General features: G+C 43.0%; 2 protein-coding genes across 2 annotated transcripts; one reads left to right on the top strand and one right to left on the bottom strand.

Moving 5' to 3' along the window:
- Positions 1 to 1,211: 1,211 nt before the first annotated feature.
- LOC104757923 (uncharacterized) lies at positions 1,212 to 5,476 on the bottom strand. Its single transcript, XM_010480716.3, has 7 exons — positions 4,526 to 5,476; positions 3,859 to 3,937; positions 3,608 to 3,747; positions 3,394 to 3,505; positions 3,114 to 3,290; positions 2,388 to 2,459; positions 1,212 to 2,262 (listed from the first exon to the last, which is right to left on the bottom strand). Exons 1-7 carry the CDS (start codon positions 4,945 to 4,947, stop codon positions 1,450 to 1,452), a joined length of 1,815 nt encoding a protein of 604 aa, XP_010479018.2. The 5' UTR covers positions 4,948 to 5,476; the 3' UTR covers positions 1,212 to 1,449.
- A 1,346-nt stretch (positions 5,477 to 6,822) lies between these two features.
- On the top strand, positions 6,823 to 16,982 carry LOC104773890 (uncharacterized). Its single transcript, XM_087496815.1, has 4 exons — positions 6,823 to 7,153; positions 7,608 to 7,977; positions 16,582 to 16,760; positions 16,858 to 16,982. The coding sequence occupies exons 1-4, from the start codon at positions 6,823 to 6,825 to the stop codon at positions 16,980 to 16,982; spliced, it is 1,005 nt and encodes a 334-aa protein (XP_087352941.1).
- The last annotated feature ends 398 nt before the right edge of the window (positions 16,983 to 17,380 follow it).

The following is a 17,380-nucleotide window of genomic DNA, read 5'->3' as shown; positions in this document are numbered from 1 at the left end:
ATAGTTGAGAGACGATGCTTGAAGACATCAGGTGACCAGCTTAACTGGTGGCCGCCGTTGAACAGAAAGCGTTCAAGATCAAGGCTACCATTATTGCTAGAACAGTTCAAGGAACAAGACCAAATATTCATATACTTTTAAACCACACCTCAACTCCCGATAATTAGCTAAAGCCAGGTTCCAAATATGAATAACCAAGGCCTCACTGTTGTTACCTTTCTCCAATGGAGTCTTTGGCCATTGATCGGAGTAACACGAGCACAGCAATGGTACATCACAAACAGTAAAGTAATGGACTTGGGCTTGCTAAATTCACCAACCTGAGAAGAGTAGATGGATATGGATCGTTGTTGCGTTAATGGGCCTAATTTGAAACCTAGGTCCACTAAGAAAAACCCTAGGTTCCAAAGAGAAAGCCATGGTTGATGGTATGGTTGTCGGCCGCCCGTGAGTTGCGGAGAGATCTGCAGTGCAGGTGGGTTCTCCGATGAGTGAGAGATCGACGGGTAGAAACAGTGGCCGTGGCAGGAGTCGTCATTGGTAACTAGGTCCACTGGGGAAAATCCTAGTTGCAGAACCGATTGCCGAGATGGGAAGAAGCTGTGACGGCTGTCCGAAGTTGGTGGAGAGGCATGCATAGCACAACACAGCTCCGATGAGTGAGAGATCGGTGGAAGCAGCCGTTGGCCTCGGTTTGATTCGACGGTGAAAGCTAGGTCCACTGGGGAAAATCCTAGTTTCATAAGAGATTGCCATAGAAAGGGATGGTTGAGGAGGTTTCCGGAGAATTGCGAAGAGTGTCTCTTTGGTGAGTGATAGATCAGCGGAGCTATACGATGGTCTTGATTTGGATCGGAGATAGAGATTATTAGGGATTGATAAGGTTTAAAAAGGGTTAAAAATTAGGGAAAAAATTTAAAGAAAGACAAACTAAGAAGATCAAGGATTTTCAGAGCAGCTGATAGTACAGGTGGATCCCGACGCCGACGAGCAGAGGCCTAGCCGGCGTCGGAAAGCTTGGTTGAAGGAGCTTCCTCGATAATCATGTCAGGGAGAAAAGTCCTTATTATTTTTTTACAAATAAATGCTTACACTACACATTTGTTTTCTTTCGTAACAGATTATTCATTACTCATTAGTGCAAAATACACCTTTATGAAACCAAAAAGACTGTCAAAGGATAAGACATATAAGAAACCACAAGACTGCTGTTAAAAAAAATTGAAATATTCATTTGTCTCAATAACGTTCAATCTTAACAGAACAAAAATTCTACATCAATACACAACATTTAAAAAAAAAAAAACGGAAAACGCAAAGAAAGTTCAGACGCGTCTAAACCGCTAAATCAAATCAGCAGTTTCCCGTTTTTTTTTTTTTTTTTGTTTTCTTGAAATCCCAAGAGGCCGCCAGAAATTAGGCTCAAGCTATGTCATAATACAACATTCTTCAAACTATACTTGGAGGATCTCCAGCCCAGCTACAAGTGGCGCGTGACCACCGAGTTCTGATACAATCCACCAATGGTGCATGCTGTACCGGTTTAGGCTGATTCACTTCTGAGTCTTTCTCAGAGCTGCTCGGCATTGCACATGACATGTACTCCTCTGGTGTCCATTTAGGAGGAACAGAGACATTTAGTTTTGTCAGCCGAGGCCTTTGCGTAGGAACCGCCCCACCTTCCACAGCCATTGCTTGACCACCACCGTTTATATCGGACTTGGCAATTCCGTTGAAGTGATAAATATCAAACACTTTCTTTCCCATCATTCCTGTTGAATCCTTTATGCCACCCAAATGTTGGTCTAACTCCAAGATCACTTGCCATAATTCGCTCCACACGATGAAACCTGTGGCGCAGATGTCGTTTAGCTTCTCTGTTGGGAGTCTGATGTTTGTTTCCTGAACAACTTGGTGAAAGGCCTCGACGCTGATGAAGCCTCCTCCTCCGCTTTGATCTCTTGAATCGAACGCTCTTCTTATCTGAGACTCTCTCAGCTCAAGTTCGTTTTCTTCTTGGACGGATGGGTTGAGTGCAAACAGGACGGTGTAATGTGACTCGCTGCCAATAACCCATATTGGCCATTTGGGACATTTGAGATTCTGACCAACTTTGCAGAAATTGAGAGACTCGAGCAACGTGAGGAAGCCCACCTCCACATTCTTAGAGATGCCTTTTAGGAACATGCCACCTCCAAGATCCATCCTTCCATCAAACACATTAGGAACGGCTTCTCCACACAAGAGCAGGTTTACAATTTCCTAAGAAAAAAGAAGGGGCGTAGAGAAAAATTAGCAGCACTCGAGGAAAAAACAGGATAGAAGTTTAAAAAAAAAAAAACAAGTTACGAATTAGTCTGGAATTGAAAATGTGTTTTTTCTACTACCTGGGAGGCATGTCCAAATGGTGCAGTTACTAAGGGGAGGTCTGGATCATCCCTGTCGGATTGAATGGAATCCTGTTCATCACAAAATTATTCATTTACGGTTACTCAATAGTCATGGATAACTGTCACTATTTGTAGGCAGTAGTAAACAAAAAGGATCCTTCAGATAAACCTTAGAGAATTGAAATGAATAATCTGTACACAGAATCTACCACAATGATCAAGTCGCAGAAATCAAAATCTTGCTTTATTTCTTACTGATTAGTAGAACAGAGACAATCATAGAATAATCTAGAAATCTAAACCCACTACATAGTTAACCTAGGGTGAATTCTAGAGCATATTGACCCTCCCAAGGCTCTCAAGGCCCCAAACATTAACATCTAAGCATTTTTCTACTCTCCAATGATTAAAATGCTGATGTAAGATTCATTCTTCCATTTGTTAGATAAACAGTAGAATTAGCATCCCCTACTCCTATCAACTGAGGTTTTTCTTTATATTAGTATATCTTCTGGAAAATATAAAGAAACCTAAATTGCAAGGACCACATGACCAAATCAAAGGATCTTAAGTGCACCATATGACTAAATATAAAGATCCAACACGACCACATGAACAAACAAAAGGATTCCAAATTCGTTTTATACCCTAATCTACCATTCAGGTATGATTTCTTGTACACATGTTAACGAACAAAAGAGTAATAAGGATCTGCGTCAATACCAGTCCACGGGAGAGTAAAGCAGAAATTAGGAACAGCAAAGCACCCATGCGACTTTGGAAAGCAGTTATTGTGCCTTCTAGCTTATTTAGGGCACTGGATTCAGTTGTGAATGTCTCGAACCTTAGGATCTTCTGCAAATCTGAAGCAGACTCAATGGGGAGTCCACCAGCCATTGCCTGCAACAATAAATTAGAAGGAATCTGATAAGGACCCAACATAAAAAGTGCAGCAAAACCAATGGTTGCACCAAATATGAAGAACTACTCAAATAAGACTAACCTCATCTTTCTGATTAGTACTGGAATCCTCAAAATTAGTGAAAGTGGCAATTACAGCACGGTTATTATTTCCACACATAAATAGAATCTCACACATGCTTTTGACAAGGGCCCTGCAAAATTATGGGAACACAATGACAGATGATGAGTATTAAGCATGATAACTGAAATTCGGATGTGAAACATAGTCTAACTAATCTTCTGAGAAAAACCACCTTGTTTTTGCTTCTTGGGTTACAGAAGAGAAGGAGTCCGATGCAACATAACGATGTTTAGATAATGTCCAGACACCCTTACTTGGGGAAGCTTTACCTATGTCATCCGGAAAGTAAATAAGGTATTTAAGAACAAATGCCTACACAGAAAATGGAACAGTCAGCATCAACTGAAAGAATGTCCACATGCTCTAGACAACCATAAAACCACATTTTACCAAAAACAGATCAGAAAAAATTAAGAGAATTACTTGTAGTGCTGCTAAGACACCGCAGGGGCCACCTTCATGCTGCACTAAGCCTATAGTAGTTTCAGGATCAGGGCTAAACCTATAATAAAATATGTAGTAAGAAAAAACATTAGTTAAATTTTGGGCACATAAAGGTTAATTATGAAATACAATTAAACTAGAAGAAAAAGAAAAATAGCGAGACACAGATATGTCATTTACACATTTTGGAGAAATTACTGAACATCTAGAATACACATGGAAATTTCCAGTTCTTACACTAATTCCTTAAAAGGCTATAGGATACCTTCACTCTTAATCGCTATTACGTGTTAAGACGAATCCCGAATCGGATAGCGGATGATAAAAGGGCTATAGAATACCGTCACTCTTATAGCCTAGGAATTGGGTTGACAAGAATCACACATTGGATAGCGAATAATAAACCTAATGCCTTAAAAGGCCAGTATATAGTATCCCCTCACTCTTAAATCTTAATCTAGCTTCTGTATTGGCTACTACTACCCATTTGGTTTTTTAACGGCTTGGTAACGGGTCTAACTACTATCCGCGCCAACTAGTCATTAAAACCACAACAGAGTATGACAATCCGTCACGGAAATTTCAATCCATCCATGAACAAAGCAAACTTAACAGCAACACAAATACAAAAAAACAAAAAGCATACCTTATGCCCTGGTTAGTCCATTGTGCAAGTACACTCTTCGAAACCTCATTCCCAAACACCATAGAGAACAACTGATCAGACTCTTCCACCGATAACTCCTTCCCCAAGCCAGATCCCAACTCTTCACCACTCTTCACAGCTCCATCATCCTTATTAGCAACAACCGCAATTGGCAAGTCCCGAGCTTTGTTCTGAACCGGAGGAGGGCTCTTAGGATACAAAACCATACGTTTCTCAGCAGCAGCAGCCATGAGCTCTCGCTGCAACCGTCGAGATTTAGCCTCAGGTGACTCACCACCACCAGATTGAGATCCGGATCCGGATTCTTCAATGGGTTTGCTCCGTTTAGGCTCAGGAGGATTGTATTGCATACTCATCTTAAGAGCCAATTTCAAATCTTCGTCTTCTTGATGATCCGCCATTATAACCCCAGATAGAGATTGCCCCGGATCCAAAGATTGAAACTTTGAACACTTACGTTACGATTTGGTAATAAAAACACAAAAAAAATCTTATTGTTGTCTCGACAAGATCATATATGAATTGAAATTGAAGGATCCGATTTCAAAGAAGAAATCTTTTTTTTTGGCTTTGGTAATCAATAAATATATATAAGCCTCCAATACCAATAAGGATCTTTAACATAATGATGAGTTTCCTATTCTCACAGGATATAAAGTTTTCAACTTTGGTTTGGGCATTGAAGAATAAAGAGGAGAAGAGACGATATTGGATTTTAGGGGTTTGAACGATTTAGGGCAAAATTATAAATTCGATAAGGAAAACCAAAAAAAAAAAGAATGGGAAAATTCCCTTATTATTATCATCTTTTGGATCCGTCTCTCCCAAGTAGAGAAGAGTTTGTTTATTCAATTGATTGGTTGTTTGCCAAAAAAAAAAAAAAAAAAAATTCAATTGAGTGGTTTATTTTAACGAGTACTACGGTGCTTTAGGTTAATTATGCTTAGTTATGTATTTATTTATTTTTTTCACTCTTCAAGTAAGGTATGAAATTTATTTTCGATAAAACAAAAATTAGAGAAATATCCTAAATATCATTAAATTAAAGTTTTTTCCCAAAATATCATTATTACTAGGATTTCATCCGCGATACACCGCGAGACTAAGTTATATATTATTGTATTTTAAATAATATTTTTTAATTTATTTAGTTTTTAAATTTTTAATTAATTAATTGTTTGTCTAATTAATTTAGAATTTTGTTTAGAATTTTTTTCTTCTTCTTACGTTTTATGAAATTTATAACCTAATTACATTAAATTGTTATTAGATATAATATAAAATTCTAGATTTGTTTTGTGCTCTAGAATTAAACAGAGGTATATGCCTATATAGTATGTTAGTATATATTTTTATGTGTATTTTTGTTTTTTTTGGAATATTAAGAATGTGTTATAGTATGTGTAATATTTTGTAGTTCATATATTAAATAATTTATAAGTTAATTTTCAAAACTATGATTACAAATCTATATTATATATAAGATAAACTAATAATTTTAGGGGGAAAAGCAAAAATGCCCATTTTTTCTTTCCACTTTTTAAAAATGCCCTTGGGAAGGGTCCATTTTTAAGAGTACCCCTTTTTTTGGTGAAAAAGACCTTTTTACCCTTAATGAAGAAAACCTAATTTTCTCTCCACTTCGCCGTGCTTCTCTCCTTCCTCAACCGACGATTCTCTCTCCTTCGTTCATCGGCGATTCTTCGCGGCGATTCTCGATCCTTCTTCGCGGCGATTCTCGATCCTTCTTCGCGGCGATTCTGCGCTTTCGTCTCTCGTACACGTAATTCCCGACATTGATTCTGGTTCTATCGCAGGCAGGTTCATTCTTTCTTTGTTCTTTCTGGGTTTATCAATTTGGACTATCGCTTTTTTAAATTTAGGGCTTTTAGATTTCTTTGATATCGATTTGGAATATGTAAACTCTTTTAAATTTGGATTTATGTTCTTTTAAAACAATTTTTAATAGCCCCTTCAGTTTCTTTGATATCGATCCAGATTCAGATCTGATGCATTCAGATCGATAATTGTGTTTGATATGGATTTGAAATTAGTAAAGTCTTGTAAATTTGGATTTTTGTTATCTCTTGGATTTTAGAAAGTCTCTGTTAAACCATTTGATATCAATTTTTAGATCGGTCGTAGTTGAATTATATTGATAAAGTGTGTTGATAAGATGACTTCAGATCGATAACGTGTGATGTTGATTTTTAAAAACCCTTTTAAAACTCTTGTTAATCCGTTGAAAAGTCTAATTAAGTGTGTTTCTTTAACATATGGCATCAAGTGATTTTGAACCCCTTGCACTACCAGAACCAACATATGGTATGGGTTTAGAACCAATTGTTGGAGCAAACATATGTCAACATTCGGACTTAAGCCTAGTTGCCAAAGTTAAACATGCATTAGGAAAAGCATCTTTCACGAAGCTTCAATCTTCCTTCCTTGGGCACATCATCGAACTTTCGGCCATAGACATCAGATTTTCTGGGAAAATATTCCACTACTTGATGCTGAGAAGGCTGAAGACAAGAGGGAGAAACTTATGGTTTACAGTCGACATGCAACCTCTTCGGTTCTCCTTGAGAGTGTTCTTCCTTACAACAGGTAATTATAAAGTGTTTGCAATGGTTTTAAAACCCTTTTAAAAACCCTTTTAAAACCCTTTTAAAACCTTTTAAAACCCCTTTAAATTTTAAAATTGTTAAAAGCCCGTTAAAACCCTTTTAAAACTCTTTTAAAACTCTTTTAAACTCTTTTAAAACACTTTTAAAACTCTATTGTAAAAGGGTTCTTCCCGTTTTAAAATTTTTAAAAGTTTTAAAACCCTTTTAAAACCCTTTTAAAACCTTTTTAAAACCTTTTAAACTATTGTAAAAGGGTTTTAAAAGGGTTTTAAAACCTTTTTAAAACCTTTTAAAACTATTGTAAAAGGGGTTTTCCCGTTTTAGAAGTTTTAAAACCCTTTTAAAACTCTTTTAAAAGGGATTTAAAAGGGTTTTAGAACAGTTTATATTAGGCAAGTTTGAACAAACTAATATCATTGTTTTATTAAACATAGGGATTCAATGCGAACCTATTCATAGAGAACCAAGGAATAACGGCAAAGATCCAATTAGTGAACCATATTCTTGGACGGTGAGAGGAGATTACACTTTAACTCAACTTCAATATCGACTATTTAATGAACCAGAAGAGGGTGAAGAACCTTTGGATGTCAAGGAAAAGGAATGCCTCGCTGCAGTGGTATTAACAGAAGCTATTTTGATGACACCAAATTCAACAGAGAAGATACCTCTGTCTAGGCTTAAGCATGCATCGGATTTGGAGATGTATACAGCCCAACCATGGGGCAAGGAAGCGTATAACATTCTCGCCACATGCATTCAGAAATTCGATAAAAATACTTGGTCAAAAGGTCAGTATAGTGTCAAGGGATGAAACAACCCTTTCCGTTTTTTTTTTTTAATACCTTAATTTACTAGTGGTCCCATACCCACTAACATCCTAACATCAACCAATAACCACGGATAACCAAATAAAACAGTTTCCATTCAATCTAATAGAATTCCAACTTTAATAACCCAATACTCAATAGCAACATAATCCAAATAAAGAAATAACCAAAAGCTAACATCCTACAATGTTCCACTGACTTAATCTAGCAACCTAACAACAGCTAGAACACAATCAATCAAGCCTCTAGAACATCCTCCCCTCATCGCCTTTGATTCCACGATCACACTTTTCCTTTACCTGCACACCACAAACAACAATTGAGATGCGTAAGTTTTATCATAAATACTTAGTGAGGCCATCCTCCCATCTACTAGGTTATACACACAAGCAAATGAGACCCTCAAGTTTAAGCAAAACAAACAACACACAACAATACATCGAACCAGGAAAAACAAGTCTCGGATAAGACTAGTGTCGACCGATGCCAAACGATGTCGATCGATGCTACAACAAAGGTGTCGACCGATGCCAAACAGTGTCGACCGATGCCCCTCAAAATGGTGTCGACCGATGCTCTTGAGTGTCGATCGATGCCTACTCTGCAATCACGATCTGCGCGAATCCGAAAGTCGAACTCTCCTCCCAAATCATCTCGAATCCATCTCAAACTCAACCAAACGACTCGGAAATCACTGGGAATCACAAAAGCAACGAACCCAAGCAACAAAACAACACAAACAGCAAAGAAACACACAAAACAAGAGAGATCTCATGCTTAGATCAACCATGGTCAAGCACTCACCTCAAGAACAGGAAGATTGGATTGAGAAACGTGGAAAACAACACCTCCAGAAGCTCCCCCTTCGTTTCCAGCAACAGATAACCCTCCTACAGCTTCAGATCTCTCCAAAAACTCCAAGAACAAGCCCAGAAAATCCTAGAAACGTTTTCCTCTCTTTTCTCTCTTTCTTTTCACTCAACGGCGACAAATGAGACTTTCTGAAACCCTTCTTTCGTCCCAGACACTTAACACACGATTAGGGTTTTAAATCAAACCAAACCGAACCAATTCGGCAATTAAATCAAACCCGACCAAACCGGAAAAACATGGTGTCGATCGATGCCACCAAGGGTGTCGATCGACACCCACACCAAAAATACACAAATTGGTTCGCGGGCGTTACAATTCTTCCCCACCAATATGGATTCGTCCCCGAATCCCGCAATACCGTCCATCTGCCAAGGACCTCCGTGCCACCGTCTGCACGGCCCGCACGTCCCCAGACCGGACTAAACACCGTCAGCCAAGGTTTCCCGTGCCACTGTCGCAATAGCCCGCACACCTCCGACTGACCCTCGAGGTCTCCCTCTAGCCAATATACTCGCATCATAAACACTATTTGCTCACAACTCAGTGCTTCCCCCGTCCGTGGTCGCAACCATCGAATCATGCCGGCTCGCTATCAGGCCAACCGCCTTAAGCTACGGCATCCAGGAATTCACTCACACACACACACACTCCCCCCGCTCTCAGGTCGCAACCTTCGAGTCATACCGGCTCACTGCCAGGCCACAGCCTACAGCTACGGTATCCAGGGAGTCTCACGCGCCCACTCCCCCCGCTCTCGGGTCGCAACCCTCGAGACATACCGGCTCACTGCCGAGCCGCGGCTCACAGCTACGGTATCCAGGGAGCCTCACATATCCCGCTCTTGGGTCGTCACCCTCAAGCGCGCTCTCGGATCGTTATCCGAAGCAACATACCACTCCCACTCTCTGGCCACAAAGTCCATCGAGCTATCGGTATCACGTGAGTTAGGCTCGCACGGCCTTGAGCAAAAACAAACACTGATGCCAACGAGTATCTCCCGACTAGATCTACCTCACATTTCCACAAAACATTCCCATTTTAGAAACTTTCTATTTATGGAAACCTTCCTTTTGTGGAAACTTTCTATTTATGGAAACTTTCCAAAAATAGAAACCCGAGCTATTTCTCTTTTCCCATGACAACAACAGTCAAACATAAAGAAAAATACTCATCTTATTAATCTCAAAAATGTCATAATCGTTACAATCTCAACGAAATTACATCAGAAAAACCAAAAATACAACAACCGGAGCCAACAACCCGCATCCCGAGCACCACCTCATCTTGATACTTAGTCGCACAACCAACCACCCCAAAGCGACCAAATATCAAGAGAGATGGGCTGGAATACTCCGTACCCGCTCCAGCCACGGACTACAACTCGGACCCGGCTAGACAAGCTCAAGTCGCGGTCTGCTTCTCAAACCACTTCTTAAACCTTGCCTTCATCCTCGCCTCGGGCTCCCAAGTCTGCTCCTCTACTCCGTCACAGTCCCACAGGACTCTCATCAAAGGAATCTTCTTCTTCCGAAGTTCCTTGACTCTCCTCTCGAGCACCCTCACTGGTCTCGCCTCTAAAGTCATGTTAGGCTGAAGATCCTCAGGAATCTTAGCCAACAACTGATCACCCTCGTGAAGACACTTCGTCAGCATCGACACATGAAATACCTTGTGGAACGCACGCATAACCTCAGGCAACTCCAGCCGGTATGCCACTGGTCCCACCCGCTCAACCACTCTGAACGGTCCCATGTACCTCGGACTCAACTTAGTCTCTGTCAATGACCTGTTCGGACCCCGCAACATGGCCATCTTGAGGTACACTCTATCACCAACCTGAAACTCAAGATCCTTTCTCCTCTTATCAGCATAACTCTTCTGCCGATCCTGAGCCTCCTTCATGTTCAGCCTCAAAACCCGAATCTTCTCCGAGGTCTCCTGAACAAAATCTGCACCAAATATGCTCCTCTCCCCCACCTGAGTCCAACATAATGGTGTACGACACGGCCTCCCATACAAGGCCTCATAAGGAGCCATCCCAATACTAGCCTGGTAGCTGTTGTTATAAGCAAACTCCACCAAACTCAAGTGATCTGCCCAATGACCACCCCAATCCAGCACACACGTCTTCAATAAATCCTCCAAAATCTGGATCGTCCTCTCTGACTGACCGTCCGTCTGAGGATGGTAGGCTGTACTCATATGCATCTTCGTGCCCATCTCCGCCTGAAATGCCTTCCAGAACACTGAAGTGAACTTGGAATCTCTATCAGACACAATACTAGCAGGCACCCCGTGCAATCTGACTATCTCCCTCACGTACTTCTTGGCCAAAACCGCTGCTCCATCAGTTTTCTTGATGGCCAGAAAATGCGCGGACTTAGTCAAACGGTCCACAATGACCCAAATAGCATCAAACGTCCTCGACACGGGTAAACCTACCACGAAGTCCATCGTGATCAAATCCCACTTCCACTCTGGAATGGGTAAACTCTGTAACAAATCACCAGGAACCTGATGCTCCGCCTTCACCAGCTGGCAAGTATCACACTTCGCCACCCAATCAGCTACGTCCTTCTTCATCCCGACCCAGTGATAGTACCGCTTGAGGTCACGGTACATCTTGGTCGCTCCTGGATGAATAGAGAACTTGCTCGAATGAGCCTCTCTCAGTATCTCCTGCCTCAAATCCTCACCCTTGGGCACACAGATCCGACCATGCACAAGGATAGTACCATTGGCAGAAACCTGATACTCTGCACCCGCAGCCTTAGAGGCATTCACCAGCCCCTCATCACTCTCCTGAGCTAACCTCACTCTGCTCAACAAATCTGCTCTATCAACTGCCTCCAAACCCAAAGGTTCCTGTGAGATAGCACACAAACTCAATGCACTAATCTCACCTACCAACACCTCCATATCCTGCTCCTGAGCCGAAGCCACCCGCTTCCGACTCAAGGCATCTGCAACCAGATTAGCTTTACCAGGATGGTAGGCTATGTCCAAATCATAATCCGCTACTAACTCCATCCAACGCCTCTGCCTCAAATTCAGCTCAGGCTGAGTAAAAATGTACTTCAGACTCTTGTGATCTGTAAATACCTGTACCTTCCCACCATACAGATAGGATCTCCAAATCTTAAGAGCAAAGATCACTGCTGCCATCTCCAAATCATGAGTAGGATAATTAGCTTCATGCTTCCGCAACTGCCGCGAAGCATAAGCTATAACCTTCCCCTGCTGCATAAGTACACAACCCAACCCCACTCTAGAAGCATCTGTATACACAACATAAAGCTCGTCCTGCTCAGGCAATGCTAACACCGGCGTGGTAGTCAACATCTGCTTGAGACTTGCAAAACTTGCCTCACACTCTGGTGACCACACAAACGGGACATCCTTCCCTGTAAGCTTAGTCATCGGCTGAGCCATACTCGCAAAACCCCGAACAAACCTCCTGTAGTAACCTGCTAACCCCAGGAAACTCCGAATCTCAGTGGCACTCTGCGGCCTCGGCCACTCCCTGATGGACTGAATCTTCTCTGGATCCACTGAAACTCCCTCAGCTGAAACAATATGACCCAAGAACCCCATCTCACGCTGCCAGAAACTGCACTTACTCAGCTTAGCAAACAACTTCTGCTCCCGCAGCTTCTCAAACACTGCTCTCAGATGTACTGCATGCTCCTCAGGACTCTTAGAATATACCAGGATGTCGTCGATGAAAATGATGACTGACACGTCCAAAAACTCCTGGAACACGCTGTTCATCAATCTCATAAACGCAGCTGGCGCGTTTGTCAACCCAAACGGCATCACCACAAACTCATAGTGCCCATATCTCGTCCTGAAGGCTGTCTTCCTCACATCTGCCTCATGAATAGGAATCTGATGGTAACCTGAAGCCAAGTCGATCTTGGAGAACCAAGTAGCACCCCTCAACTGATCCAACAACTCATCAATCCTCGGGAGAGGGTACTTGTTCTTCACAGTAACTCGGTTCAAACCCCGGTAGTCAATACACAACCGAAAACTCCCATCCTTCTTCTTAACAAACAACACCGGAGCTCCCCACGGTGAACAACTAGGACGGATAAAACCCTTGCCCAACAAATCCTCCAGCTGCTTCTTCAGCTCTGCCATCTCTGCTGGAGCCATCCTGTAAGGAGCCTTGGATAACGGCATCGTCCCCGGTTCCAGCTCAATGGTAAAAGGATCCGACCGAGATGGTGGTAATCCCTGCAATGACTGGAACACATCCTCAAAGTCCTCCACAACCGGAATACCGCTAACCGTAGACTTCCCCACTGACTCTGGCATAGATATAGTAACCAGATAGGCCTCACGGCCCTTCTCGATCATCTTCCCTGCCTGAACGGCTGAGATCACGAGACTCCCCGAAGTCGGTCTAATACCCTGAAAAACCAACTTCCCTCCTGGACGCTCAAACTCCACTCTACCCCGATAGCAATCCAAATGCACCTTATACCGATGCAACCAATCCATACCAAGAATGACGTCATACAACTCCAGTGGGCTGATAAGCAAATCCGCTGGCCACGACTCTCCTGCGATCTGAATATCAACTCCTCCAGCTCGTCCAATAACCCTCAGGAACTTGCCTCCAGCAACTCTGACCACTCCTGATCGCTCTCCAGAATCCCCTCTGATCCCCGCACTCACGGCACACTCCGGAGTAATGAAGCTATGAGAAGCTCCAGAATCAAACATAACATGGGACTTAAACCCGCCCACCAACAAGGTCCCTACACAAACCTCATGTGTTGAGAACCTAACACTTGACCACAAACAAAAACAAATATAATCTGAACAATTGAATTGACTAAGTTCAAATCTCAGAAGTTATACCTGTGATCGCTCCTACACTAGTGCCACCGGGCTCCTGAGTCGAGTACACCTGAGTCGTTGGCTCAATCCAACCCACCGGCTGCACACCCTGCTGCACCCCTGGCTAAGCTCCAGCCTGCAACACTGCTACCGCCCTCTGCTGCAACTTGGGACAACGAGGCTTGATATGCCCCGTCTCTCTGCAGTAGTAACACACCCGAGTATCTGTCCGCGGCTCCGTCACCACCCGCTGCTCTGTCACTGCCCGCTGCTCACCTCTCTGTGGACAGCTAGACACCTTGTGGTCCCTACTACCACACCCAAAGCACTTCGCACCCCCGTGCCTCGATCTCTGTATAACATCAAACTTCCTCTTCTGCCCCTGCGCAGGCTTGCCGCCCTTGCTAGGAACAGAAAGCGGCTGAGACTGCTGTGGCTGTACCGAAGAACTGACCAAAACCACCTGTGACCTCAAGTCATCCTCTATCCCAGCTGCAACCTCAACCAGCTCTGCTCTCGTAGCATAGCTCCTCACTCTGCACCGAGTCCTCAAATCATCCCGCAGAGCCAACAAAAACCTCCGCACCTGAGCCGCCTCTGGCTCCCATGCCCTGCCTGCATACCCCACAAGCCGACTGAACTCTGCATCCAGCTCCCGCACTGTACGGTTCCCCTGAGTCAAACCCAAGAACCGTGCCTCCATACGATCAAGAGCCTCCTGAGGAAAATACTTGGAGTTAAACTCCCCCACAAAATCTCCCCAAGACATACCCCTCTGCACCCTCCGTGCTGTCACCGACCTCCACCACACACGAGCATCTCCTGACAAGTAAAACACTGCCAGATCCACCCTGTACCGGTCGGGACACCTAAGCGAAAGGAAAATATCCTCCATCCGCTCTCTCCACTCATCCGCTACACTCGGATCGGTACCTCCTGAGAAATACCCTGCTCCCACATACCGCAGCTGCTCCATCATCCGCACATACTGAGCATCCACAACCTCGGCCCCCGGCTGCACACCTGCCTGCAAACCCGCCACAGGCTGCACCGCTGGACCCTGCCCACCACCCACGGGCGGCACTACCAGATCCTGCCCACCGACCACTGGCGGCACAACTGCTGGAAGTCGCTGCAGAACCTAAGCTAGCAAGTCCATCAAGACATCCTCCCTGCCTGGAGCACCTCCCGCTGCAACCCCCACACCCGGGGCAACACCGTGACCGACACCGGGCCCATCCGCCCTGCCGTCACCCAAACCAGCCTGGTCTCCAGACACACTAGGATGAACCTGTGACTCCGCCACCTCCTCACTGGCCATGCTCTGGGTCACACTCACACTGGCCTCAGGAACCTGACCTCGTCCCCGACCCCGACCACGACCACGCCCACGACCACGACCGCGACCAACAGCATCCTCACCCCTAACCATCTGTATCATCCAAGAACAGAAGGCTAAGCAAACAATAATTCTATTACACAAGAAACACAACTTACCGTGGAATCACAACACATGCTCGAAGAGGATGTTCTAGGACTTCATGCCACACACAATTGCCAATCACACAATCAATTATAGCATGTAATCCTAAACATCAACAGCAAAAGCACAATGAACCCTAGACCTAGAACCATAAGGGCTCTGATACCAAAATGAAACAACCCTTTCCGTTTTTTTTTTAATACCTTAATTTACTAGTGGTCCCATACCCACTAACATCCTAACATCAACCAATAACCACGGATAACCAAATAAAACAGTTTCCATTCAATCCAATAGAATTCCAACTTTAATAACCCAATACTCAATAGCAACATAATCCAAATAAAGAAATAACCAAAAGCTAACATCCTACAATGTTCCACTGACTTAATCTAGCAACCTAACAACAGCTAGAACACAATCAATCAAGCCTCTAGAACATCCTCCCCCTCATCGCCTTTGATTCCACGATCACACTTTTCCTTTACCTGCACACCACAAACAACAATTGAGATGCGTAAGTATTATCATAAATACTTAGTGAGGCCATCCTCCCATCTACTAGGTTATACACACAAGCAAATGAGACCCTCAAGTTTAAGCAAAACAAACAACACACAACAATACATCGAACCAGGAAAAACAAGTCTCGGATAAGACTAGTGTCGACCGATGCCAAACGATGTCGATCGATGCTACAACAAAGGTGTCGACCGATGCCAAACAGTGTCGACCGATGCCCCTCAAAATGGTGTCAACCGATGCTCTTGAGTGTCGATCGATGCCTCCTCTGCAATCACGATCTGCGCGAATCCGAAAGTCGAACTCTCCTCCCAAATCATCTCGAATCCATCTCAAACTCAACCAAACGACTCGGAAATCACTGGGAATCACAAAAGCAACGAACCCAAGCAACAAAACAACACAAACAGCAAAGAAACACACAAAACAAGAGAGATCTCATGCTTAGATCAACCATGGTCAAGCACTCACCTCAAGAACAGGAAGATTGGATTGAGAAACGTGGAAAACAACACCTCCAGAAGCTCCCCCTTCGTTTCCAGCAACAGATAACCCTCCTACAGCTTCAGATCTCTCCAAAAACTCCAAGAACAAGCCCAGAAAATCCCAGAAACGTTTTCCTCTCTTTTCTCTCTTTATTTTCACTCAACGGCGACAAATGAGACTTTCTGAAACCCTTCTTTCGTCCCAGACACTTAACACACGATTAGGGTTTTAAATCAAACCAAACCGAACCAATTCGGCAATTAAATCAAACCCGACCAAACCGGAAAAACATGGTGTCGATCGATGCCACCAAGGGTGTCGATCGACACCCACACCAAAAATACACAAATTGGTTCGCGGGCGTTACAAGGGATTTCCCATGGCGTTATATATATGGGCCTTGAGTGCTGTTCCAATTTTTGGTGATACATTTGCGAGAAGATGTAATTTTTCCAGAACATTCTATCCACTGATTCTCAACTGGCAATCAAGTCGTTTTGCAAGGTTTGATGATATTGTTGAAGCTATTAAGACAGCAACTTGTATAAGGTTTGAATTCTATTAAAAGTGTAGTTTTGATTATTCATTGGTTATCTATATTTGATGAGTTTTGTTTTGATGGATTTTGATTATTTTTGTAGGTTGAAGTCAAAACAATAATTGGAGATCCACAAGAATATAAGCATTTGGTTGATAAAGATGACAATGATTTTGAAGAAGTTATTGTCTTGGTTATGAAAGGCTATAGGTTGAAGAAAGAAGAATAGTCTTCTAGATTAGTTGATATTTACTATGCTTTGGGAGAGTTGGGTGACAAAATGGGGGAAAAATTGCCAGTCTTTGAGAAACAAGAGAAAATGGAGAAAAATTTGTCAGATTCAGAAAAACTTGACATAATCCTCTTTATGTTAGATGACTTCAACAAAAGACTAGAAGCCATTGAAGAAGCTGTCAAAACCACATCAGGGGAAGATAAGGATAAAGGAGTAAGATTACAAGATCGCACCTTTTCGCATATATTGGACACTAAACTCTTTAAACTGAGGTCCTTTTTTTTCTTTTCCCTTTGCAGTCTCACGAAGATGAAGATGGACAGAATAAAAATGAAGAGGTTATAAATGAAGAGGTCAGTATCTATTTTAAAAGTTTTTCTGTTTAAAAAGTG

This window comes from Camelina sativa, chromosome 17 (genome assembly GCF_030686135.1).
Source record: "Camelina sativa cultivar CO46 ecotype springtype chromosome 17, ASM3068613v1".
NCBI lineage: Eukaryota > Viridiplantae > Streptophyta > Magnoliopsida > Brassicales > Brassicaceae > Camelina > Camelina sativa.
This window is presented reverse-complemented; position numbering and strand designations above follow the sequence as displayed.